The sequence below is a fragment of the Cydia fagiglandana genome, chromosome 11, assembly GCF_963556715.1.
Source record: "Cydia fagiglandana chromosome 11, ilCydFagi1.1, whole genome shotgun sequence".
NCBI classification, from domain to species: domain Eukaryota; kingdom Metazoa; phylum Arthropoda; class Insecta; order Lepidoptera; family Tortricidae; genus Cydia; species Cydia fagiglandana.
Window position 1 is genome coordinate 2,983,026 of NC_085942.1, and position 26,436 is coordinate 3,009,461.

Genomic DNA, 26,436 nt, shown 5'->3' on the forward strand with positions numbered 1-26,436 from the left:
CTCTACAGCATTTGCCGCGAATGCAGAGGACGCTGGTTCGATTCCAGCCCTGGGTATTGTAGGTCTTGGTACATTTCTTATGTGTATGAAATCTATATCAGTTTATATATAGTACTTACCCATCGCATCGTTTTTCCTTGGGTATGCAGGGTCCCTGTGAAGCGGCTTTCCCTGATAACGACGTCTCGACACCGCACTGAAAGTCGTCCGGCTGACACTTTCTGTACGCTGTAACAAATATATTACAATATTATTAATAGCATATTAACTGACTGCTATATTTATAGGTAATAAACCGGATATCTGCCGTATCCTCTTGGAAACGTGGGTCAACATAGCGGATTCCCAACTGTCCCCACGCTGGTCACATAGGGCGGTAGCAGACGGGAACGATTACTTTTTATACTGTGCCCGCCGGGGATAGATGGGAATAGTTTAATTCCCATCTGTATCCTCTATAACTTGGTTTTCGTGCATTGGCCGTCACTTTTACGTTATAAATATCGTAGTGCATTTAGCATTACAAAATTCGCAAAGTATGAGTGAAAATGATGATGATCTTTATTGTTACTTGGTCAAACTCAAAATTATGTTAAAGCTTTACCTTGTATCTTTCACCGTAAAATTGTAAACACTCGTCAGTTTAAAATCTCGCTAGTTAAATTATAAACTGACGGTAGGGATATTACAATCTAACCTAACCTACGTTAGATTATAAACTAACGGGTTCACAATCTTAAGGGGCCCACTGATTAACAGTCCACCGGACGGTAACGGCCTGTCAGTTATAACAAAATTTTGACAGTTCCGAACAACTGAAAGGCCGATACCGTCCGGCGGACTGTTAATCAGTGGGCCCCTTTACGGAGTCATATCTACTAAAAATTACGGCGGTCGTAACGTTCGAGCTCGGCCTAGGTATTTCCAGGGAACACAGAATACAAAAGCAAATTCTGTCACATAACATGTTCACTAAAACTAAATTATCAGTCCTTCTATGTTTCAGCATGTAATGTCAAATACACATGCACGCATATTAGCCGTCGAAATACCAGTTCGAATTTGGACTTTGTTACGTCAGAATACGGCAAAGAATTGAATGTGTTTTTCAATGGCTGTTACGCAGTGGACATACTTGTGTAGTGTTGGTTAAGACTCGAGTCCTTTGAGTCTTCTACTTTAAAACTCGACACAGTTTTTCAGACTAATAATTAAGAGGAAACTTGAGATCTTTTTAACTAGTACCTAGTTAGAAACCAGAGCTGTTATTTAGATAAAACCTACAAAATTGTTGACAGTCTTTATTCAGAGCCTAGTCTTATCAATTTGCGCTTCAAAAGGACTCAATATAGAACTCAACTTTTTAAAGCGCTGAGTTTCAAGTTATTCGAGACTCAAGACTAGTTCCTACAGTCCTATGAATTTGGGCTTAAAAAGACTCAATAAAAATCTCAACTTTTTTAAAGCGCCGAGTCTCGTAAAACCGAGTCGAGTTATTCGAGACTCAAGACTTGAGTTCGTACTTCCTACAGTCCTATGAATTTGCGCTTAAAGAAGACTCAATAACCAACTAGACTTTTTTAAAGCACCGAGTCTCGTAAAACCGAGTCGAGTTATTCGAGACTCAAGACTCGAGTTCCTACAGTCTTATGAATTTGGGCTTAAAAAGACTCAATAAAAATCTCAACTTTTTTAAAGCGCCGAGTCTCGTAAAACCGGGTCGAGTTATTCGAGACTCAAGACTCGAGTTCCTACAGTCCTATGAATTTGCACTTAAAAAAGACTCAATAAGGAACTCGACTTTTTTAAAGCGCTGAGTCTCGTAAAATCGAGTCAAGTTATTCGAGACTCAAGACTCGACTTCCCACAGTCCTATGAATTTGCGCTTAAAAAAGACTCAATAAAAAATCTCGACTTTTTTAAAGCGCCGAGTCTTGTAAAATCGAGTCGAGTTATTCGAGACTCAAGACTCGAATTCCTAAAGTAAGTAAATATTCTTTATTGCACCAATAATTATACATTTTACATGTAAAACCACAAAGAAATTTACAGTCCTATGAATTTGCATGCGCTCAATAAAGCATCAATAAAGAACTCGACTTTTTTTAAGCAGTGGCGTAACTAGGGGGGGGTTGGAGGGGGCACGTGCCCCGGGCGCCGTCCAAGGGGGGGCGCCAAAATGGGCAAAAGACTACCTCTCCGCCTTGCCAAAGGCACAGCAGGAAAACTTTTGTCAGTCGTATTTACCACCACTGTGAAGTGTGAAATGCGGATGGTAATCTGGCCCACAGCTCAAAAGAGAAAGCCGATCTTTTAGGTACCTACTCTTTTTTGCCTCGAACTCGACCTTGAAAGACGATGGTAGCGCCCTACCGCCCACCATATCGCAGTGCGAATACTCTATGCCAGAAACTTCTATCAAGCAGAGGGATATTCGGTAGGAGTTGCTATTTTCATTTTATAAGGCGAGCGGGCCGAGTGCTTCAGAGTTGTGTTCCGTGTTAGCGCGTCTTTTCCCTCAGGGGTCTCCTGTCGGGAAGTTACCATAAGGCCTGCGCAAACCGGCGGAGCGCAGCGCAGATCACTTTAAAATTATCAATGTATTTTCTTCCCTATTTCAATTACCTTCAGGTATAAATTTAAATGCTTTGAGACCGACCTCGGAGTATCACGAAGGATTGTTACTCCGCGGCATCGAGGAGCACGCCAGAGGATACCGCGGCGGTAGGCGGTGGCATGCCACGGCATCCCGCGGCATGCGCCAAGGCCTCCCGAGTAAGCCGGAGTAGCGCCGGGACGTCGCGGGAGAACTCGTGCATACTAGTCACTAATTCCTTGTGATAGAGTACACGCGGCGGCATGCCGCGGCATCCCCCAGCCTGCGTCGAAGCCGAATCAGCCAGCCTCCGTGGTGCGCCGACCGCGAGCGCCGGACTGTGCGGACGCTCGCGGTATGTCGGGGGATTTTACCTCGCCGGTGTGCGCTGCGCGGCGTAAATGCCTTATGGCATTAAGTCCGCCTTTTGTACTATAAGATTTTTCTTTTGTACAATAAAAATTAAATAAATAAATAAATAAATGCTCCTCGGTGATCGGCGCTGCGCTCCGCTGGTTTGCGCTGGCGTTTATGGACTGTCAAAGAGACTACCTATGCAAATGGATCGCTAGCCCTTTGTCCGGCAGGCGCATATGAGCCTTAGTAGACGGAACCTACTCCAATAGCTGCTGCTGCATGTCTGTGACATGTTGTCTATCGGACCACAGTAGGTACTGGGGATTCCTATACAGGTTGGTTAAAAATAACTACATTCCCGTTGCTAGGGAGGTTTTGGGATTATACTAAGCAACTTTTACTACGACCAACCCCGAAATCGCAAAAAAAGTTTACCCGTTTGTCCATATAAAATGGACCAACCAAAATGTATGAACCAGCCAAATTTTTTTTCGCGACTGAGGGGTTGGTCCCATTGTAAAAGTTGCTCATTATAATCCCAAAAGTTCCCTGGCAACGGGAATGCAGTTATTTTTTAGCCACCCTGTATACAGGATGTTCTCTACCGCTCGTAGGTAAGTACAATGAGCTGTTGTCTGAAGAATTGTTTGACATCACTGCACTGCTCGCCGTATTAGGATAGGCAGTGTTTATCCTCACACCCTAGAACCTAAATGGTCGCGCACTGTGCGGTTTAAGAGGAATTCCTTTCACAGCCGGCGGGAGGAAATTTGTCGAAAAAAGGGAGCTCATTCCACAATAAGTTGAATAAGTTCCCTTTTCTCGAGAGGCTACAGTATGGAGATTTAAAAAAGAAGTGCATAAGTTTTAAAATGGTCGGCAACGCGCATGTAACACTTTTGGAGTGTAGACGTACATAAGTGCGGTGACCGCTTACCATCAGGTGGGTCGTAAACATGTTAATACCCACCGATGTACTAAAAAACATATACAGGGCGTCCCACGGCTATGCCACATGGAGGAAAAGTACCCTGAATATTGTAGATGGAACATTTTACTGAAAGAAGACATCATTTTAATTTAAAAAAACAATTTAAACTGTAATTATAGATTTTTAAATAATTACATGGTTGAACCGGGAATCGAACCCGCTACACGAGAAAAAAAATCATCCTGTAGCTTTATAATACCGATCGAAAGGCTTCATCATAGGAATTATTTTTTGCTAAATAACATAGTGTCAGAAATAAAAGGAAGCCCATGAATTTTAACATTTTAAATTCAAAATTAATCAATTTCATTTATCAAATGCTGAAAATGAGTCTCATTCTGTTGAATACAAATCCGCACTCTTTTGATTATTTCGCTAAATTTCAAATCAAATGTTAAAATTAATGGTCTTCCTTTTGTTTCTGACACTATGTTATTTAGCAAAAAATAATCTTTATGATGAAGCCTTTCGATCGGTATCATAAAGCTACATGGTTTTTTTTTTCGTGTAGCGGGTTCGATTCCCGGTTCAACCATGTAATTATTTAAAAATCTATGAATGCAGTTTAAATTGTTTTTTAAATTAAAATAATGTCTTCTTTCAGTAAAATATTCCATCTACAATATTCAGGGTACTTTCCCTCCATGTGGCATAGCCGTGGGACCTGTATACACTGTATTTGTCTAAATTAAACCCTTTTGTAGTTCATTTCGTTGGGGGGGGGGGGGGGGGGGCGCAAATTTGGTGCCTGCCCCGGGCGCCATATCCTCTAGCTACGCCCCTGTTTTTAAGCGCCGATTAGAGTTATTTGAGACTCAAAAGACTCGAGTTTCTACCAACACTAATGTTACGTGTCCGATCGCGTGTGCCGAAGTGTGAAATTTCCCTTGTGCACAAACACCATTCTAATTACAAACGTTCAAACGTCCGTCAAACGTGTTACGTTACGAATCAATAATCAATAGCAACAGTATGAGCATTGTAGGGTAAACAGGTTTAGAATTAGGACCTAATTATCTGTGTACATGCACTAAATTTCAGTTGTTACGTAGCGTAGACTGACTGCTGTATTCGAACTTCAAGATATTCACAAGAGATGACACGTACTAGATCCATTCTAGATACGTTATAAGTAGTTTAGATATCAACTAGTTCTCTTTTGCAGCGCAATTCGGGCAACCAATGTCACTTTTACGTTAGATAGATTAAGACATCTATTAGATGTGAATTGGATCTCTAAGTCATATCCTGTGGAAATCGTTCAAGAGTATCTCCAGAATCGCGCAAATGTCAAATTTGACAGGTTGGATCTTAAACATATCGTTATCATATCTTGGTGATGTCTAAAAGATATCTAATAGATATCTTTTCGATCGCTACGGAGCGTAAGCGATTGGCATCTTGGCTACGCGGCCTGTCTCTGTGTTGAAATACTATCAGGTCAAAAACTTTTTTAAGTACCTATGAGTTAAGGTTATTACTTATAGCTAAGACTTTCCCGTGACTTATTTAAACATCATAAAAGCCTACTTTTCGTAATTTATCCTTTCTGGCATGATAAAACCTTCTATATCTTTAAATTTCTGTGCTAACAGCCTGAAAAAAATGTATATACTTAAATCTTTTGTAATGTTCACAGTAAAGACGCCTATTTTCGCAAATGTTTTTAATCAAAAGAGATTAAAGACAATCAACACACGATACATTAATTTAGTTAATAACAAACCTCATGCTGTAATAACCTTTTCAAAACAAAATGTCAACGTCTAACATTTCAGGTCTCCTTCATTGTTTCAAACTCAATATTACTTTGATAATTTTGTTAGTAATATAACGGCGACGTCGACTCGAGTCGCTCACACGAGATCTTGTTAATAAATTTCATCGTTTCTTCATTGTTCAAACGCTAAACGCTTGCCTAATAATGTAATGATGTACAGTCATTCATTCATTCATTCATTCTTTTAAAATTATGGCTTCAGTGGACTGAAACCCACTGGAGTGGCGGCTCGATTCTGAAAATGTATTAGATCTCTACTAGACATCAACAAGTTACGATATGGATAATTTAAAGATATTTGTAAGATAGATATGTCAAATTTGACGTTTCCGCGATTCTGGAGGTCCTCTTGAACGATTTCGACAAGATAGATAATATGTCAAATTTGACGTTTCCGCGATTCTGGAGGTCCTCTTGAACGATTTCGACAAGTTATGACTTAGATATCCAAGTCACATCTAGTCGATATCTAATGTAAATCTAGTTAATCTCTATATCGTTTCTAGATCTTGTGATTATCTCGTTTCCCGAATACGCGTGTGGGGCTCTTTCGCCAGTATCAAGGTATTGGGAGCTAAATACGACGACTAAAATTGTACGGTTAGTACAAGACAGTGTGCGGTGACTTTATTAGCCCTTGTAAAGAGATAGCTGGACTTTACAAGTACGTGGACTACCGGCCGTTGACCCCAAAATGGTGGCTAAACCATAGAGGTACAATAATATAGAGATGACACGGGGGAGGGGCCACACCACCGAACGAGATGCACTTATGGAAATTTCGGAAGGAGTAGCAGAGAAAACGGTATTATTGCTTGTCCTTGTCTCACTTTTTGTTTATTCCCCACCAAAAATTTATTATGGTTTATGGTGGGCAACAAATAACCCGACCGAATTACGTAGATTGTTTTTGTTATGTTGTCAGGAATGTTAAAACGTGTTTTTAACGGAGGCACGCGTATGTATATATATAGCTCATGCATCTACGTAATACTAGGTCTATGGGCTAAACGCATTTCAAGATTAATTCTCCATTCACTGCACACTACCACATTAGTTTACTGTATAATAAGCTATCGATATTACATTTTAAATTAATGAGCAAAAAACAAAAGAATTAATCACGACGCGTGACTATCAAGATGGCGCTCGAACCGGAAGTCCTGATGTACAGTCGCCATCAGATATATCGGAGCGGCCAAGGTGTTTACTATATCTGAACACGCACTCTAACGCCCTGACAATAGAGGCGTGCTCAGATATTTGTGAGCACCCTGGCCGCTCCGATATATCTGATGGCGACTGTACAGTCAAAAAATTTTATTTCAAGATCAATTCGGACCTTGTCACAGTGACAATCAATGTAAAAGTCGATAGGGATCTCATACTATCTATATACATATAATAAAGCTGTAGAGGGTCGAAAGTCTGTACATGGAAGATATTTGAAAAAAAGTTGGCTGGGGATACTTAGAATCGATAACAGAACACGTTCCAACAGTTTTTAGATTTTTTGTCTGTTTGTCTGTTTATCTGTTTGTCTGTTTATTTGAACGCGCATCACGTGAAAACGGCTGAACGGATTCTGATGCAAACTTTACTAATGTGTCGAGAAAATCTCCGGCCAGGTTATAGGCTATAAAAATTCAACCCTTAAAAGGGGGAGTAGCCACAACACCCGCTTGATTTAAGTTTGCCCCTGAATCTTATGGCGCTACTTAGGAAGGAGGGGCAAACTTTTTTCAAATATGTGCTACCACTATTGAGTACCCTGGAAAACTAACAGATGGCGCTGAATTTAATACGTAGTGACACGAATAAGCCACCGAGGAAAGGAAGGATTTTGCCAAATTAACTCTATGTTTAGAAGACTGGGTATCAACAAATTTAATTGAATAATTATGTTGATTTAATAATACAACAAAATTAAATAAATTAATTGCCCCTAATTGCACAGTGCCGTCTTTTTACACTTCACGACTGCCCAAAAGAAAGACGAGTGTATGTAGGTATATATTTATTTATGTGAGTTTCTTTATTCCGCCTTAACTTCTGAATGCCTTAACCGATTTAGACGTACGATACATCATAAGAGTACTTACGTCCGCCGTTACGCCTTCAGCGCCCTCATACTCGAAGCATCGGGCGTAAGCCGACGCACGTGGCGCGCTGTACCAGTTCCAAAGCCGGGCGCCTTAGGCGCCCTCATACTAAAAGTGTAAGGCGTAGCCCGACGTACGTGTCACGCTGTACTCTTACCAAAGCCGGGCGCCTTCGGCGCCCTCATACTCAAAGCATCGAGCGTAACTTGACGCACGTGGCGCGCTGTACCAGTTCCAAAGACGGGCACCTTAAGTGCCCTCATACTAAATGAGTCGGGCGTGGCCCGATGTATGTGGCGCGCTGGAAGCGGACCAAAGCCAAGCGACTACGACGTTCTCATACTAAAAGTGTCAGGCGTAGCCCGACGTACGTGTCACGCTGTACGCTTATCAAAGCCGGGCGCCTTCGGCGCCCTTATACTCAAAGCGGCGGTCGTAGCCCGACGTACGTGGCGTGCTGTACGCTTTCCAAAGCCGGGCGCCTTCGGCGCCCTCATACTAAAAGAGTCGGGCGTAGACCGACGTACCTGCCACGCTGTAGGCCTACCAAGGCATGGCGCCTTCGGCGCCCTCATACTCAAAGCGTCGGGCGTAATCCGACGTACGTGGCTCGCTGTACGCGTTCCAAAGCCGGGCGGCTTCGGCGCCCTCATACTCAAAGCGGCGGTCGTAGCCCGACGTACGTGGCGCGCTGTACGCTTTCCAAAGCCGGGAGCCTTCGGCGCCCTCATACTAAAAGAGTCGGACGTATGTAGACCGACGTACGTGCCACGCTGTACGCCTACACAAGCCGGGGGCCTTCGGCGCCCTCATACTCAAAGCGTCGGGCGTAATCCGACGTACGTGGCTCGCTGTACGTGTTCCAAAGCCGGGCGCCTTCGGCGCCCTCATACTCAAAGAGGCGGTCGTAGCCCGACGTACGTGGCGCGCTGTACGCATCCCATAGCCGGGCGCCTTCGGCGCCCTCATACCCAAAGCGTCGGGCGTAGCCCGACGTTCGTGGCGCGCTATTCGCTTTCCAAAGCCTCATACTAAAAGAGTCGGGAGTAGACCGACGTACGTGCCACGCTGAACGCCTACCAAAGCCGGGCGCCTTCGGCGCCCTCATACTCAAAGCGTCGGGCGTAATCCGACGTACGTGGCTCGCTGTACGCGTTCCAAAGCCGGGCGGCTTCGGCGCCCTCATATACTAAAAGAGTCGGGTATAGACCGACGTACGGTACGTGCCACGCTGTACGCAGTGTACGCCTACCAAAGCCGCTTACTGACACAGACTGAATTCCACGCGGGCGGAGCCGCGGGCACAGCTAGTTGTCAATATGACAAGGTACCAAATGGTACTGAAATTAAATTTCTAGACCGTTCCTACGATGTGGAAGCTCACAATGAATATTTACATATGTAAAGATAAAGATAAAAAAGATAATAAATAGTTTATTCAATACAATGCGCTTATGAACGTCAAATAAACCTAAACCGGCTCCAACCGTACACCTCTGCCCCGAGAAGATTTAAATCCCTCCTCAATTGGAGGACGGTATCCCAATATGGGACCGGCAACAAACTCGCCGGAACACATCTTTTCAAAACAAAAAAACGTAAAAACGTCATTTTTATGTAAAACGTCAATCGGATATTTAAAAATCCGTTATTTACGTGGTCTTAATGGACTGTAGCTTAAAGCCTCTTAACGTTTTACACGCCATTAAATCCCTGGTTTAAATATTCTATCAGTTCATGTGAAACTCAGATTTAATTATGAATACCTAATAATAACCCCTGCGTACAATTCTACGAATTCAAATCAAATTAAACTACGTAGTTAATCAAAAAGCCAACTAAGATCATGATCATTATAAATTAAATATTGTAAATAATTAAAAAAATTAAAAGAAATCCCAATATAGAAATACCAACTTAACCAAAACGTATTTAATTAGGTAATCCACGTAACCCTTTTACTTAAACCCTTCCTGAATCTCATTACCGACCTGCACACATTTTAAATATACATAATATATGTATCTGTATACTACTTATCTCCATATATTATACGGCTCCATAAAGGTGCATCGCGGATAATGTGGTTGCCATACAAAGCCTAGGAAAAAGCCTTTGAGACCGAGTCTTATGCCTTTGTGTAGTCGATCACTTTGAGCTGGAAAGGTTAGCACAATATGGGAGATATAAGGAAGTAGGTTACTTTGAGTGTGTTATACCACAGTACAAGAACAGTAGTGAATCTTCATAGAAATGTGCCGCTGCCGGCTTGAATGTGTGCGTGCGCGCCGGACGCCGTGTACGCACGCGCTGCCACGCACACATTAGCATAAAATACGGGGGAATACGGTGGCGGCAGTGTGGGCTGTACCGCGACTTTGATTTGATCGCGTGCATTCGAGTACGCTGCCCACCCGCTCGCATTTGTCTGCTCTCGGTAGGCCTCAGTACAGCTCGCCGCGGTCGTATTGTATTGTAGGAACAATTGCATCATAAGTCAGAAACGCACATGTGACACCCTTAATATAGGAACATTCATTGCCTACGAATACCGCTTAGCGTTACTTGTTAGTCTCCATAGGCTACGGTGGCTAAAATTGAGAAAAAAACTCTTTAAAAATTGAATTTAGCGCTACACAAGTACCAGGGCCTCATGAGTTACGAGAAAGTGTCGTCGACCAACCCGCTGTGGGGCGCGGGGCGCGGCGGCCGGGTCGCGTATCAGTATGAAGGTACAATAAAAGTGACAACCCTAAGCGCCAACGCAAGAGTAGGCAAATAACTTGCCGAGCGGCCTTAGATTCACTACTGTTCTTAGTGTACTGTGGTTATACGCTGTATATTTTATAACGATCAGTTTTATTTGTGGAGCGCTGGTGGCCTAGCGGTACGAGCATGCGACTTGCAATCTGGAGGTCGCGGGTAAAAACCCTAGCTCTTACCAATGAGTTTTTCGGAACTTATGTACGAAACATCATTTGATATTTACCAGTCGCTTTTCGGTGAAGGAAATCGTGAGGAAACCGGACTAATTCCAATAAGACCTAGTTTACCCTGTGGGTTGGAAGGTCAGATGGCAGTCGCTTTCGTAAAAACTAGTGCTTATGCCAATTCTCGGGATTAGTTGTTAAGCAGATCCCAGGCTCCCATGCGCTGTGGCAAAATGCCGGGACAACGCGATGAAGAAGAAGATAATTATATGCTGTATATTTTATAATGATCAATCGTTTTATTTGCTTGTTCCTTCCTTTACAGCCTGGTGACAGACAGACAGACGGACAGTGGAGTTAATAATAGGGTCCCGTTTTTACCCTTTAGGTACGGAACCCTAAAAACAGCCGTATATAGTAGTATTCACTGGTAGTAATAGAGTGTCCGCCCCGTGGCACGTCTCACCGCATCAAAAAATGCAAATCGCCCGTATGGAAATGACACGACACCAACAAAAGAGCCCGTAATGCATCCTTCTGTCATCCAGATTAAATGCAAATTTAAGCCAAACACGGACCTATTTTTATGACTAACTTTGGCCACACAAAGGATGGGATGCCAGCGCGCTAGACCCTTACGCTACGTCTTACGTAGGCGAACAACGCGCGAACGCGGCGCGGCGCGGCGCGGCGAAAGCGGCCGCCGCCGCGCCGCGCCGCGCCGCGCCGCCTGACATTCGCGTGCAAATCGCGCCGCACCGCGTTCGCAACGAGATCGCTTACGTAGGACACTTCTATGGGCATCAAAGGATTGATTTCGCCGCGCCGCGCCGCGCCGCGTTCGCGCGTTGTTCGCCTACGTAAGACGTAGCGTTAGTTTTCCTGTACGAGTTTACAGTTTACTAAGCAAAATGACGTATGTGACTGACGTCACAGCTACGGCTTGGTTTAGTTTTTAACAACGATTTTTTTTTTATGCAATAGTAAATGGATCAAAAAAAGTTCAGGAAATTCGGCGTCTTTTCTGTAAACATTACTAAAGTTAACGATTTTACATTTTTCTAAGACATACTAGACACTATTAGGCCAAAGGTATGGTGCAATCTTTTCGAGCGATGCCTCTATAACGTTCAGCCTATTCTCGAGTAGATGGCGTTAATATTAATATTTAACAAGTTAACACATATCAGTGAAAGAATAATGATCAAAAACAAATGGCGTTCTAACAGTTTTAATCTTTTGTCAAAAGATGGCGGTAAATGTACTGTAGCTACATAATTTACCATGACAGTAACTCTCTATTTCAAATTCTCTTTGATTATCGAAATCCTGGTAAGCTGGTGGTGGAAATGCTCGGGATATAATCCTGGTAAGGGCATTTATTTGTGTTTATCACAAATATTTGTTCCTGAGTTAATGGATGTTTTCTATGTAAATAAGTATTTATATATCATTATATATTATATATATCGTCGTCTAGTACCCACAACACAAGCCTTAATTGTGTTGTGGAATTGTGTACTGAATTTACCGTGGGACTAGATTGACCTGTGTAAAATTGTTCTATGATATTTATTTATTTATTTTATTTATTATATTGACAACGCAGGTGTAGTGTAGACACAGCATTGCGCGCGAAATGCAGGGCTCAGGTAGGGTTGCCAACCGTACTATATTATATAGTATTGTACTATATTTTGGCTCTCTGTACTAGGTATATACTTTTGGAAAAATATATAGTACGCTAAAATTCTATATTTCCGATTAAACGTATATTACACTCATGTTTAGTATTTTATCTAAAAGTACTATATTTTTTTGAAATGTACTATGTTTTTGATGCCTTATCCTGGAAAATACTATATTCTACCAAAAAAAAGTTGGCAACCCTAGGCTCAGGGCAAGGTGGGCGGTGTGAAATTGAGTTAGTCCGCTGAACCGTCTCTTCATGTCAAAGGATTTGCAGATCTTATGCATGCGAAACTAAATACGGATTTTTTAAAATGAGACTTCTTTTTAGTACCCACAACTAGCAATGTACAAATTGCAGAACATTCCCAAAAAGCGGAAACGTTCTCGAGAATGTTCTCAGAACATTCCTGCAACATGGAAATTATTGTTTAAACAAGAGAATATACTTGAAATAAAGTTTAAATAGGCATAACTTAAAACTAAATGTTATTATGCATATATTATTGTCTATTACAGTTAGCTATTTTGTTGATGTGATAAATTTACCAATAAGTTGCTTAAATTCTCACTTTATATCAGAGAACATTTCGACTTTCGACAAATTTTTCCAAAATTTTTTTTAGTTTCATTAGAATCTAGAGGCCTCTATCTCCCGCCATGCCAAATCTCAGCGCGCTCGGACCAACTTGAATTTTTTTTTAAAAAAAGTCGGCCATTTTGTTTTTTTTTAATGCAGTTTGTTTTGTCTCGGGGCCCTCTATGACATTTGGTCGAGCACCCCCCACCTATCACGCACCGTTTAAAAGTTGCCATACAAAATAAAAGTGGCCACTTTTCCCGCAATTGTAGAATTTTTCAAAAAAAAATTTTTTCATAGGTATCTATGGGACCCCGAGATTCCGTGACCAAAATTTCAGCGCGCTAGGACAAAATTCAAAAAGTTTAAAAAAAAAGTCGGCCATATTGAAAAAAAATGGCGGCGTCAAAAACTGCCAGGGTCCCTCTATGACATCTGGTCGAGCACCCCCGACCTAAGTCTGACCGTTTGGCCGGGCCGTCATACATTTTTCTGACCGGAAGCGGACTACCAAAAGTCGGGATTTTCTGGGGGTAAGGACTACACCTAAACTATCGTGAATATTCATGGTATAAACTACGATAAATAAATAAATTCTCGTTCTCGAGAACATTCTCAGAAGTTACCGAGAATTTCTCATGTGGAAAGTTTCGCAACTTTGGAAAGTTCTCGTGCGTGCATTGCTACCCACAACACAAGCCTTACTGAGCTTACTGTGGGAGTAGGTGGATCTGTGTAGTTAATTTTTAGGGTTCCGTACCTAAGACTCCGTCGTCCGTCTGTCCGTCCGTCTGTCTGTCACCAGGCTGTATTTCATAAACCGTGAGAGCTAGACAGTTGAAATTTTCACGAATGATTTATTTTTGTTGCCGCTATAGCAACAAATACTATAAACCGGGCAAGTGCGAGTCGGACTCGCGCACGAAGGGTTCCGTACCATAAAGCAAAAAAAAAAGAAAAAAAAATGTAAAAAGAAAACGGTCACCCATCCAAGTGCTGACCACGCCCGACGTTGCTTAACTTTGGTCAAAAATCACGTTTGCTGTATGGGAGCCCCACTTAAATCTTTATTTTATTCTGTTTTTAGTATTTGTTGTTATAGCGGCAACAGAAATACATCATCTGTGAAAATTTCAACTGTCTAGCTATCACGGTTCGTGAGATACAGCCTGGTGACAGACAGACGGACAGACGAACGGACGGACGGACAGCGAAGTCTTAGTAATAGGGTCCCGTTTTACCCTTTGGGTACGGAACCCTAAAAAGTACGGAACCATCGGTGGGCGGGTCCGACTAGCACTTGTTTTTTAGGTACTCTTCATACCTATCTACTCTAAACGTTAAATTTAAGTACATACATATGTATAACGTATAACTGTCACAGATAATCTTAAGGGGCCCACCGATTAACAGTCCGCCGCGTCCGCGCGGCGCAGCGCTGCGCACGCGCCGCGTGGACGCAAGGTACGGCGCGGCGCGGGGCGCGACAGAAGCGGGGCGTGATACCGGCGGGACGCAGTCTGTTTGACGTCGGTAACCTGTTAGCATGTGCCGCGGTCGCGCGGCGCGGACGCGGCGCTGCGTCGCGCCGTATGTTTGACCAAGCCTTTAGAATCTGTCTAGCTGGCCTATTCGGCATAATAATAGTTTCCCAAGTCGCTCGTATAAGTTATAATCCGCATTAGTCGCTTAACATTCCAAATCGAATCATCAATCACAGCGCTTATAAACTAACTTACTACACTTCGACTGCAAATATTTATGTAGAACAGTATTTTAACTTGTAAAAATTAAAAACTAAAAACCGGATAAGTGCGAGTCGGATTCGCCCACCGAGGGTTCCGTACTTTTTACTCATCATCATCATATCAGCCCTTTATCGCCCACTGCTGAGCATAGGCCTCTCTTCTAGTACGCCACTTGTCCCGGTCCTGAGCCAATCTGAGCCGTACTTTTTAGATTATACACAATGAATAGATTAAGGGTCGGTTGCACCAAACTGTTCGTATCCTTAAAGAGTTCGCTAAATTTTTATGTATGGAAACTTTCATAGTAAAGTGCCGGGGCGCGCCGGCTGACGTTGATCAGTCTGTCAAATGTGGTTGGTGCAACTGGCCCTAATTCGTATAAGTTCCATACTGCTGGTCAAAGGACTCCTCCTGTTATTTAACTATGAATTTTTGGGCGATTTCTCGCAACCAAATTCGTACGAGAAAGGTTTGCAATGTGCCATCAGTCCTTAACCACTACCACCAGTTTTGACATTGACAGATACGCTCGCGTCTAAGTAACTTACTTTCTATGCATCTCGCTCGTACTCGCATATTAGTACAAGCGAGATGTATAGAAAGTAATTTACGTAGACGCGAGCGTATCTGTCAATGTCAAAACTGGTGGTAGCCGTACTTGACTAGTTTCAAGTCAACATACTGTTTCACTATACTGTATTTTACCTCGCTGTATTGGAACCGTATTAAAAGTTCCACAGCCCAAGTTAAGGCTCGGTGCGCGTCATTACCATACAGAACATACGTACGTACGTACATACATGTACATACATACATACGTACATAAGTTAACGAGTATGAGTATACTCTAGAGACGCAACAAAGTTGAGGTGTGGTTTGAAACTGTGAAATGTACAGTCAACTAGGTTTATGTAGACTTTTCGTACAATGTCGCTCATTTTGTAAGATGCCACAATAAGTGTGTCTAATATGTTAAATAACAAATCACTACTATATTAAATAACTACTGAAATAAAATAACTTGGCTAAGTGGGGCACACAAGTTAATAAAAGTTTTTAAGTGCTTCTTTTCTGAGTCCGATTTTCGCTTGATTGGGTTATATATATTATTTAATTAGTTACGAGTAGTTATTATATTATGGTATAACCCCTTACTGCATGTAATAAAAATATTTGCTTAAATTTGAACTATGCGTATACCAAGTTTGGTGGTAAGAATTAGGTAGGTTACCTAGTGTTAGCCTCTCTGTTATTTACTTACATTTACAATTGTACAACTGAGCTGAGCTGTTCTCCGAATATTAAATATAAATATAAATGGTATAATGGTATGGTGGTGGTGTGTGACGACCGGTCTGGCCTAGTGGGTAGTGACCCTGCCTGCGAAGCCGATGGTCCTGGGTTCGAATCCTAATAGTGAGGGCATTTATTTGTGTGATGACACAGATATTTGTTCCTGAGTCATGGTTGTTTTCTATCTATTTAAGTATTTATACATTATATATATCGTTGTCTGAGTACCCACAACACAAGCCTTCTTGAGCTTACTGTGGGACTTAGTCAATCTGTGTAAGAATGTCCTAAAATATTTATTAATTTATTTTATTTATTTATAATAGCATAGAAACGTCGAATATACATAGTAAGGTGGCCTCCGTCTCCGGTGGGTTAGTGTGGTTAGTATGAATCATTAAGTAGACAAAGCTGTGTTTTTTAACAATGACAAGAGGAACACGCACAATTCTCTACAGTAAAACCACAACCAACACACACACATATATTCCAAACGTACGTAAACAATGTATGTAACCGTACGCATGCATCAGACTACTGATTACCTAGGCGTGCAGAAATGCCGCTCCGAAACACACCGGCCTATTTTCTTTTAAAAAGAGAACTCCACATGCCAGGTGAAAATGTCAACCACTCTAAAACTACATCAAACCGCGCTATATCTATATCCACAGATTGTATTTTAGTTTGCTGTTTTTAGAGTATTTGTTGTTGACAATGTCAAATTATGAAAAATACTGGCCAAATATACAATGAAAACAAATGAAACTCAAATATGGCGAACATTTCGCGCGTAATGAACGACGATAGAGACCGTGCGCGTTGGAGGGTCTGCCATCTTCTGGCCTGAATCGGAAACAAACATGTACAAAGCGAGCATCTACCGTTCTCGTACGTTGGTTTTGTATTTGATCGGTTAATCAATAAATGTTATAACTACAAATAATTTGTTTACTTTTATTTAAGCACCTAAAGATACAGAGTACAACCTACGGGCCAAACGTAAACTGGCGTCACACTCAACAAGTTTTAATGTAGAAATTGCATTTTTCTTTACCGGACCGTTGTTCCCGTTAAAATCTGTTGTCTCTGAAACTCCACAACTTTGTTTCCAAATTTTAATAGCAGCGTAGTACTCGAGTTCTGGTTGAAAAACAATGGTATCTCAAGTTTCCCTTGAATCTGATATCATTCGTGTCTCGTGAAGCGAGGAATGGAGTCATAACTTCCACTTTTACTCAAATTTGCCACGCGACATATTTTCTCCACAAGCTTAGATTTATTTCCCATACGCTCTATAAAATCTTGCTTACGGCTGCATTTTTTCTGTTTCTATTCTCGCCGTCGGGAATAAATAATATTTTTTACCTACTATAATATTTTGTAGGTGAAACTTTGGGATATCAAAGATAAAGCAATGGTGCTTTAATCTTTTGGCTAATTGATTATTAAAAACATTCGATTGGAAAAACTATAATTATATTACGGAACCCTAAAAAGATAGCATAGGGATTACTATAAAGATAGCATAGGTATTACTGTGCTATCTTTTTATGGTTCCGTACCCAACGGGTAAAATCGGGACCCTATTACTGTCCTTCTGTCAGTCTGTCTGTCACCAATGGCTATATCTCATGAACCGTGATAGCTAGACAATTGTAATTTTCACCGGTGATGTATTTATTTCTGTTGCCGCTATTCTACTAAAAACAGAATAAAATAAATATTTGGTGGGGCTCCCATAAAACAAACGTGATTTTTTTGCCGCTTCTTGCGTAATGGTACGGAACCCTTTGTGCGCGAGTCCGACTCGCACTTGGCTTTTTGCTATTACAGTAAAAAAAGCAGAAATAAAAGTACGCTTACTCGTTTCCGCCTCGCTCACGGGGCATTACGATGATTACGAAAAGAACACACTTTCCAGCAAATATATCGCGAAACTTTCCGCGAGACAGTCGGAGTTTTAATAGCTCTCAATTATATCGTAGATCTATCTCGCAAGTTTGGATTGAAAAGGATAGTTTGTTCCATGGACCGAGAAGCAATCGGGGTTGAATTAAAGATGTATCTCATCCATCGCTTCAACTATTCCATTTCTCGGGATTGCATTGTTTCCCCTAGAGATGCAACGGATAGTTGTTTGGCCGGATACCGGATACCGGATATTCGGCCTTTACATCGGCCGAATATCCGGTATCCGGCCGCCGATTATTCGGACTCATTTCTAGGTACGAAATGAGTGCGCGTGCAAGTCAGTGGAATGACTAAATTGTTTTAAAATAATAAACAGGTACGAATATGACCGTGTCTGTTTCTTAAATCCAATTTGTTTACTTCGAAATTAAGCAATGTTACTATCCGGTATCCGGCCGGTTAGTAGGGCACTATCCGGTATCCGGCCGGATACTGGATAGTAACCGGATATCCGGTGCATCTCTAACTTTCCTCGCCAGGAGATTTGCCTCCGATGTTTTGGACGTACTATTTGTTGTGGAAAGACTTCGGAGGGAACGCAATTTCTTTTGTTTTCGTTCGGTTTCCATTAGCTTCGTTGCGGTTTGGAATTGGGTAAATTGATTGGTTCGTTTTGACAGTTTTGCTAATTGTTATTGCCTGCTCCAGTTTTCTGACAGTAAAATGTCCGGGATCAAAGTAATTGAAATTAACTCGGGCGGAAATTAATATAACATCGTTGGGGAACTTTCATAGATACTGAGCCATTGACACTTAAATTAGAATACTGGAGAATGCTGTGGCATATTAAGAGACTTCAAACAAAAGTTATCGATGTTAGAGGATTTTCGTCAGCTTTCGCCTCTGTTTACAAACGAAATAAAGTTTCCCTTGATATTAATTAATTGATATCCTATATAACAGATTTTTGCACTTATCGTTAGTTTGGGACTTAAATCCTTCGGATAATCAGCGCGTAGGGCAAAGTATAAGTATGGCGGTAAATGTATGTTTGAAATTAAACTAATAGTCTGATATGGATGTGTCTTTTATTCATCTAACATTGGCGCAGTCGGTAGTATAATAAGAGTGCAACAACAGGATGAAAGCGTCCTTGTATACTTGAAGGGGTTAAAACATTTGACTAAAATCTGTAACTGCGCAACCGGTCGCGGAGAAAATCTACGAGACCAATTCGTCTCAGGTTTATGCAGTGAAGAGATGCGTTCGAGATTGATCACCGAGAAAACCATAGATTACAAGCGGGCTGGAGTAGTCGTCGTGCTTTGGATAGGTAATAACAAACAGAATATATAGAGGGTTAATACTGTCATAGTAAATTTTTTAGTCACAGTAAATTTATTACTATGCTATCTTTTGCTTTTGCTTTGCTAAATGTAGTCACAGTAATCTATCGACGAACGTAAAAATGGATAACCGATTTAAAAAAAATGATTTTGACCCATGTTCTTTCACTCATATGTGTTAAAATTGTTAAATATTAAACGGTGTCGTCAACGCCATCTAGCCGAGCATAGGCCAAAGACCTATATCCGAGAATGACCTTTGAACGTTTTTTTCTTAGACTTTATTCAACTTATACGGAGTTACATATGACTTAGGTAATAATAATGAAGTTTATAATTAGGTACTTACTGCAGTCGGCTTCGTCGCTGCCATCCATGCAGTCGACGTGCATATCGCACCGATAATGTGCTGAGTAGCAGTACGTCTTATTGAAGACGTACTGCCCGCAGGACAGCTCATCCTGCAGGCAGTCGGGTGGCGCTGTGGACAAAACAAAGTTTTATGAGGATATTGACAACTTGCGAGTAAGTAAATATATCAGGGTGTCCGCTAAGCGGTTGTACGGCGCGAGTGAGTGGGTTACCGAAAAATAGTATGAGCATCGCTAACTGGCGCGGATGCGTGCGACGGATTTTACCTACAATGGCACCCGCGTGCGTGCACCCGCGCCAGCTAGCGGACTGACACTCTCAGACGCACACAATGTACACATACTTAAAAACACACACACAGCCCCTTCGCTTTCTTTGTTTTATAGGCCCCGTGCATGAACTATATAGTGGGCAGCATAGGAGCCGTCAGATTAATGGTGCGAGGCATAAATGTGTCGTTCATGCTTCCGATGCAGCCCACAAGATGGCCACCTACTATGCACAAGGAAACGTACCGACGAGAACGGTAAATGGTAGCATTTGTTTTGGCAATGTGCATGTGCACATATGTTTCCTATTCAGGCCACAAGATGGCAAACTTTCCAACGCGCACGGTCCCTATAGGCGCTTAATTAATGTTTACCTTATGCTATTCTTATTTTTTGGTTTTAAAATTACATTCCGTTCCACTGTTTATGTAATCTTTTAGGCTATTATATAATTGAGCATTATGTGTAAATTTTCAGGGTTCATGTTTCAATTGATTTGGTTATACTGGACTGACAAAAACGTGCTTTGACCTTTTCAAATTACAGACTGTAAAACATTAATGAGCTATAATGTATTAAGGGCCACTTACACCATTCCCTATAGTTCGTTTTTTTTAGCATTAGAAAGAACTCCACAGAAGTAAGCGTACAGTTTTTATCAGGCTCTTTTATTGTTAATAATTATTGAATTATCTAATGTAGCACGGTCAATACATATAATGTACTTCAAATTATTACCGCTAAAAGTGCCGGATTTGGAACCACAAGCTTACTTCTGCGAAGTTCTTTCTAATCCTAAAAAAAACGAACTATAGCCCGGGGTAACCGGTTAAACCTGGAGTTACCGTGGTGACCAGTACAATTTGACACTGGGTTAACTGTTTAGGTTAGGTTTTGATTGATACGATTAGTGGTCGTATTACTTAACTAAATTGAGCTATTGAATTTCAAGAGATTCACACATGAACATGACACAAATCGGTGACCCAATACGTGGCAACTGGGAAAATGGCCACATGTCACATAACCCCTCCGGGTGACCCCCGAAGGGGGGGGGGGACTGTTTGTCTTAGATTTGGTCAGTGTTGTTTACCCGGTTGTAGGCTTTCATCCGTTGTTTATTTGTATCGCTAATGGAATTACGTTAAAATTTTATGTTTGTACAAGATATGGGTCAATCCTTCGACCTACTTCGTAAGATATATTTGTAGGTCTGAACCAGCTACGTTGTTGCAAAAAAGCCATTTCATTTCACAAAAAGATCGACAATTTGTCCAAAATGTACGAAATCAACATTTATTTATTTAGACCACCTGTTGTTACCCATTACATTAGGTACTTAGGCATTTGATATTTACCAGTCCCTTTTCGGTGAAGGAAAACATCGTGAGGAAACCGGACTAATCCCAATAAGGTCTAATTTTAACCTCTGAGTTGGAAGGTCAGATGGCAGTCGCTTTCGTAAAAACTAGTGCCTACGTCAAATCATGGGATTAGTTGTCAAGCGGACCCCAGGCTCCCATGAGCCGTGGCAAAATGACGGGATAACGCGAGGAAGATTAATTTTTTTTTGTAATCGGTAATTATTCTTTGAAATGGACTGCTAACTGTTAAACAAAATTAAAATTGGTACTTAATTCTTCAATTTAATTTATTCCACCGTGTAGATACGAAAGTTACCGATATAAATTCCATTACACAATGAAATCAATTATATTTCCAGTCGAATGCCCATTTTCTCAATGATGAATGCCATAAAAGTATCCAGAAATTTTCGATTCCACCCACACCATCAATGAGATATTTTGGACAAATCTTTTTTACGTAGGTACGTTTAAAATATGGTTAGCAAGGACACAGAATAAATAATAGTACTAGGTACAGAAGACTCACTGTCTAACAAAACGCTGTGACAGCGCCACGCGCGGCTTATGGCAAACCCCAAAATTGGGGTCGAACTGATGTACTTTTAGCTACCTGTAGCAAAGCGACGAAATCTCGGAGTGAGCCACGCCTGGCAAGGAGCAAGTATCAGGGCCTCATGAGTTACGAGAAGGTGTCGTTGACCAACCCGCCTGGCCGCGGCGTCCGGGGCGCGTACGAGTATGAAGGTATCGCGGCTGCTCGCGTATCTTAGCTGTATAATTTAGGTAGGTATATGATTCTACTAGTTTAAAGTATTATTGTGTTGACTCGTAGAAAAAGTATTGTATACAATCGTGATATAATAGAGAGCTTTATGCATATCAAGCTATGTGATATAATAAAGCTTTTTAATCTCGTACCTCACTTAAGCAAAAGACGGTAGTCGACTGAAAAGCTCTCTATTATACCACGATTTCACGATTGTATAAAATACTATTTTAGCACAAGCGTTACGGCCGTCTTCACATTGCATGATTGCATGCGTCTCCGCTCGCTCGTGTGTGCGGTCCCTCGATATACAGGGTATTTATGCAGTGTGTTTTCTGTAACAGGAGCAATAAATTAAACTGTAGGCTGTACTCCTCAAACTGACCAACACTTGTTCAGCTACTTTTGAAAATAACTCATGGTCTGATTTTTATTACACTTTAAAGTTTATTCTAAGACGCAATGTATTGCAAATTTTGTTATGTTAAAAGCGTGACAAGTAACGTCAAATACACTGATGTCACATTGAAGGCAATATTTATTTTGTATGAAAAAGAGGATTCATAATTTTTAAAAGTTGCTGAACAAATGTTGGTCAGTTTGAGGAGTACATCCTTTAGTTTAATTTATTGCTCTTGTTACAGGAAGCAACCTGTATAAATATTTCTAAGGGTTGAAATAACTTCCTTTACAAGTTCACACGTGGATAGCACTCTCTCGCTTACACTCCTGGGATGCGTGCTGATCCTTACGTCAACGAATGGAATCGATCCCACGCTTATTAGTGGGCACTCGTGTCCACTGAGCCATCAATCAATGGACCCTGTAGGACGGCGCCCTGTATGGATGGGGAAGTATTTGGGTATAAAATACTCCGGCTAAATTAAAAAAATCGGGCAAGTGCGAGTCGGACTCGCGCACGAAGGGTTCCGTACCATAATGCAAAAAAAGGCAAAAAAACGGTCACCCATCCAAGTACTGACCACTCCCGACGTTGCTTAGCTTTGGTCAAAAATCACGTTTGTTGTATGGGAGCCCCATTTAAATCTTTATTTTATTCTGTTTTTAGTATTTGTTGTTATAGCGGCAACAGAAATACATCATCTGTGAAAATTTCAACTGTCTAGCTATCACGGTTCGTGAGATACAGCCTGGTGACAGACGGACGGACAGCAGAGTCTCAGTAATAGGGTCCCGTTTTACCCTTAGGGTACGGAACCCTAACAATAGGGGATTGGAGACTATAGGTAATCAAAATAAATTATTTAAACCACTTATTTCTGCACTTCTAACTGTAGCTGGTCAAGCAAATCTTGTCAGTAAAAATAGGCCCAACATTCAAATTTTCTGTGGGACGATAACCCTTTGCGCCTACATGTTTTAAACTTGCCGCCTTTTTCTACTGACAAGATTTGCTTGACCTTCATATTAGTCCTAAAAATACCTAAAACAAATATCAGAGCCAACTACTGCGATTTATTAATACCAGTAGGTATGCAATTAAGTCCCATTGCGTTAAAAATAACGAAAAATGCGAAAATGGCTCCGATGTAAACAGGACTTGCAAGTAGGGTTGCCAGATGATCGGGATTTGGCGGGATTCTCCCGATTTTTAGCATGTTTTCCCGATTCCCGACAAAGTGAATCGTTATAACGTTACGACACGTTATAAAACAATAATTTCAAGTTCTGAACTGTCGTCAAGAGAGCGAGCGACCCGCGTTGATAATATAGGTAGATAGATAATGAGAAGAAGCTGTTTGTGTTTTTGTTCAAGATCTCAAAGAATTTATACTATTTTTATATAAAAACATCTATGGGCAGAGCAGCTGACGTAGTGCCAATAATGTAAAATATCGTTGTTTTTAATACTTTAATTTGAATGTTGTTTTTCCCGACTTAAGTTCCAAAATCCCGAAAAATTGATATTTTTTCCCGATAATAGCGCCTTTCGATCTGGCAACCCTACTTGCAAGTAATGGCAACAATCCGACCTGTCATGTTAACATCCCCATCGTTCTGTTCCAAGTTAATTAAATGAATGTTCCACGTTTTTTACATTCGCCGGGATTTTGGCAAAAATCCGTGTATTCGTTGACAAGCTACATTTGGGTAACGTGTCGGTCCAATTATTTTGAGATGTTAACTTTTTCTGGATTCAAATATCGCGACAGATATTTTTATTGCGTTTATGGCATTTTTACTTTACGTTTACGAGCGAGATGCATAGAAAATACCTGTGTTACGTTCTCGATAGCGTTTACACACTGAACGCATTGACATCGCAACTTGATAAAAATGGCAAGAATGGCAGATAAGGGCCCCCCCACATCTGGCGTCTTTCGAGCGTCGGCGTCTATAATTCTATGGCCGACGTCGACGCAACTGCGCAGCGACGTCATTTTCCATAGCGCTGGACCGACGCCGACGCTCGAAAGACGCCAGATGTGGGGGGGCCCTTATCTGCCATTCTTGCCATTTTTATCAAGTTGCGATTTCAATGCGTTCAGTGTGTAAACGCTATCGAGAACGTAACACAGGTATTTTCTATGCATCTCGCTCGCAATCGCAGATTAATGCGAGCGAGATGAATATAACCATGAAATTTAGAAAAATGGATTTAAATTCCCTACACGAACTCGTGTCTAAGCATTTTTAGGGTAATGAGAAATAGGGCCGGATTTTTCAGGCCGACTCAGACTTCCATGTTTAAAAAAAAAGTGTCTAAGCATAGTAAGCATACAAGAGGTTAACAATAAAGTTTCCTAAGCCGATGCCTTCAGTAGCAGTGACTTAAGACCGACAAGTATATCAAATACCCAACCCTTGGGTCAATCCCTTCAGTATCATGACCAGAGGTACTTGAAGTAAAGGTCCAGTGCGGCGAGGTGTGAACGGGTCGGCTCTCAAAGTTGTGTGTATATCTGTATGTTTGTATATCACAGGGTCTGGCTTAACGGGGAAGCTGTGTAAGGATACTTATGGTCGAAACTTTACGTAACTGCGAGTATCAAGATGTTTTTTGTCCTCAGACTTTGTATATGTCTGTTGTAATATGTGTGCGATGTGACAGGTCATGCTGTACCGATATGTTTAACCTCCTAAGTCCCTGCGTACAATTTTTTGTACATATTCCAAAATCTATTTTGAACTTTTATTGTGTAACTAAAAGTTCCAATTTCAAAAACAAAACAATTGCTTCTGGGCATTGACTTAGGAATCCCTTCTGGGTCTCAGGAGGTTAAGATAAAATGTAGATATTGACAATGCAAAAGCGATGCAAAACCGTCCTACTTGAATAAATGGATTTTTACCTTTCATATTTATGATTGCCGTTATCGACGTAATAATATGTTGATTACTATAAGGGCTCATTTAGACGGTGCGAGAACTCGCATGCGAGTTTCATTACATTGCGTTATTTGATTAGTCGGCTGAATTGTTGTAACCTCAATGGTCCGCAATGTAACTAAAATCGCATGCGAGTTCGCGCGCCGTCTAAATGAGCCCTAATGAATTATTGTTTTGTTTTTCAATTATTAAAATATCACTTTTTAACACTTACATCCTTTTGGAAAGGAGCCGATTACTCTTCAACCTTTTGGATCGATTTTTACCAAACATAGCTAAAAACCACCGCAAGGAAGCTCGCTCACTTGAGAGCTACGATGCCATAGACAGACACACAGATAGACATTGGCATCAAACGTATAGGTAAAGCTCTGGTTTTCTAGGATAGCGGTGCCGTCATATAACGGCCGTATCCATACAAAATACTACTATACATCCATATTTATCCGTATTATTTTGTATGGAGACGGCCGCTATTTGCCGGCACCGCTATGCTAGGAATATCCTCTCTTGTTGCGTCGAGGATTGAAAATAATGAAACCTCTGTCCGATTTTTCCGCAACATGATTTTGCCACATCCGCTCGCACAACGCAACCACATTTGTAGGAATGCTGAGGAAAATCCGCAGTCGCATGTGGCATCCGTCACGTCTCCAGAGGCCGCGCTGAGCCATATGCATGTCAAGCTTTCCGATTCTGATGCACTTGCCTGGAGCCGTCCATACCGACCTACCCAACCTCGTATCAAGACTATCCTCCATTGAAATATCGACTGTAAGTACTTGGAAGAAAGTTCTCTTTACGACTATCAACAATCGACTTTTGAGTCTTTCTGATTCTGTTGAGCTGCGTAGCGTTAACAAGCGCTTATCTAGAGTAAAATTTGTTGAAATGTCGACTCTCAAGACATGTGCGAAGGTTGATTTTGAAATGATCAGCATGTGTGGGATAAGACCTTTTTGTTTTGATGCTACACGGGTGACGT

The 26,436-nt window shown here is 41.4% G+C and overlaps 1 protein-coding gene across 2 annotated transcripts in view; it reads right to left on the reverse strand.

Annotated features, from left to right (window-relative positions):
- Positions 1-26,436, reverse strand: part of LOC134668741 (low-density lipoprotein receptor-related protein 2) — a 440,880-nt gene that overhangs the window by 53,015 nt on the left and 361,429 nt on the right. For both annotated transcript variants that reach the window (XM_063526188.1, XM_063526187.1), the window contains 2 exons: positions 19,676-19,807; positions 120-228 (listed from right to left, as the gene is read on the reverse strand). In XM_063526188.1, coding sequence (XP_063382258.1) covers positions 120-228; positions 19,676-19,807 — 241 coding nt within the window. The remainder of the gene's footprint in view (positions 1-119; positions 229-19,675; positions 19,808-26,436) is intronic.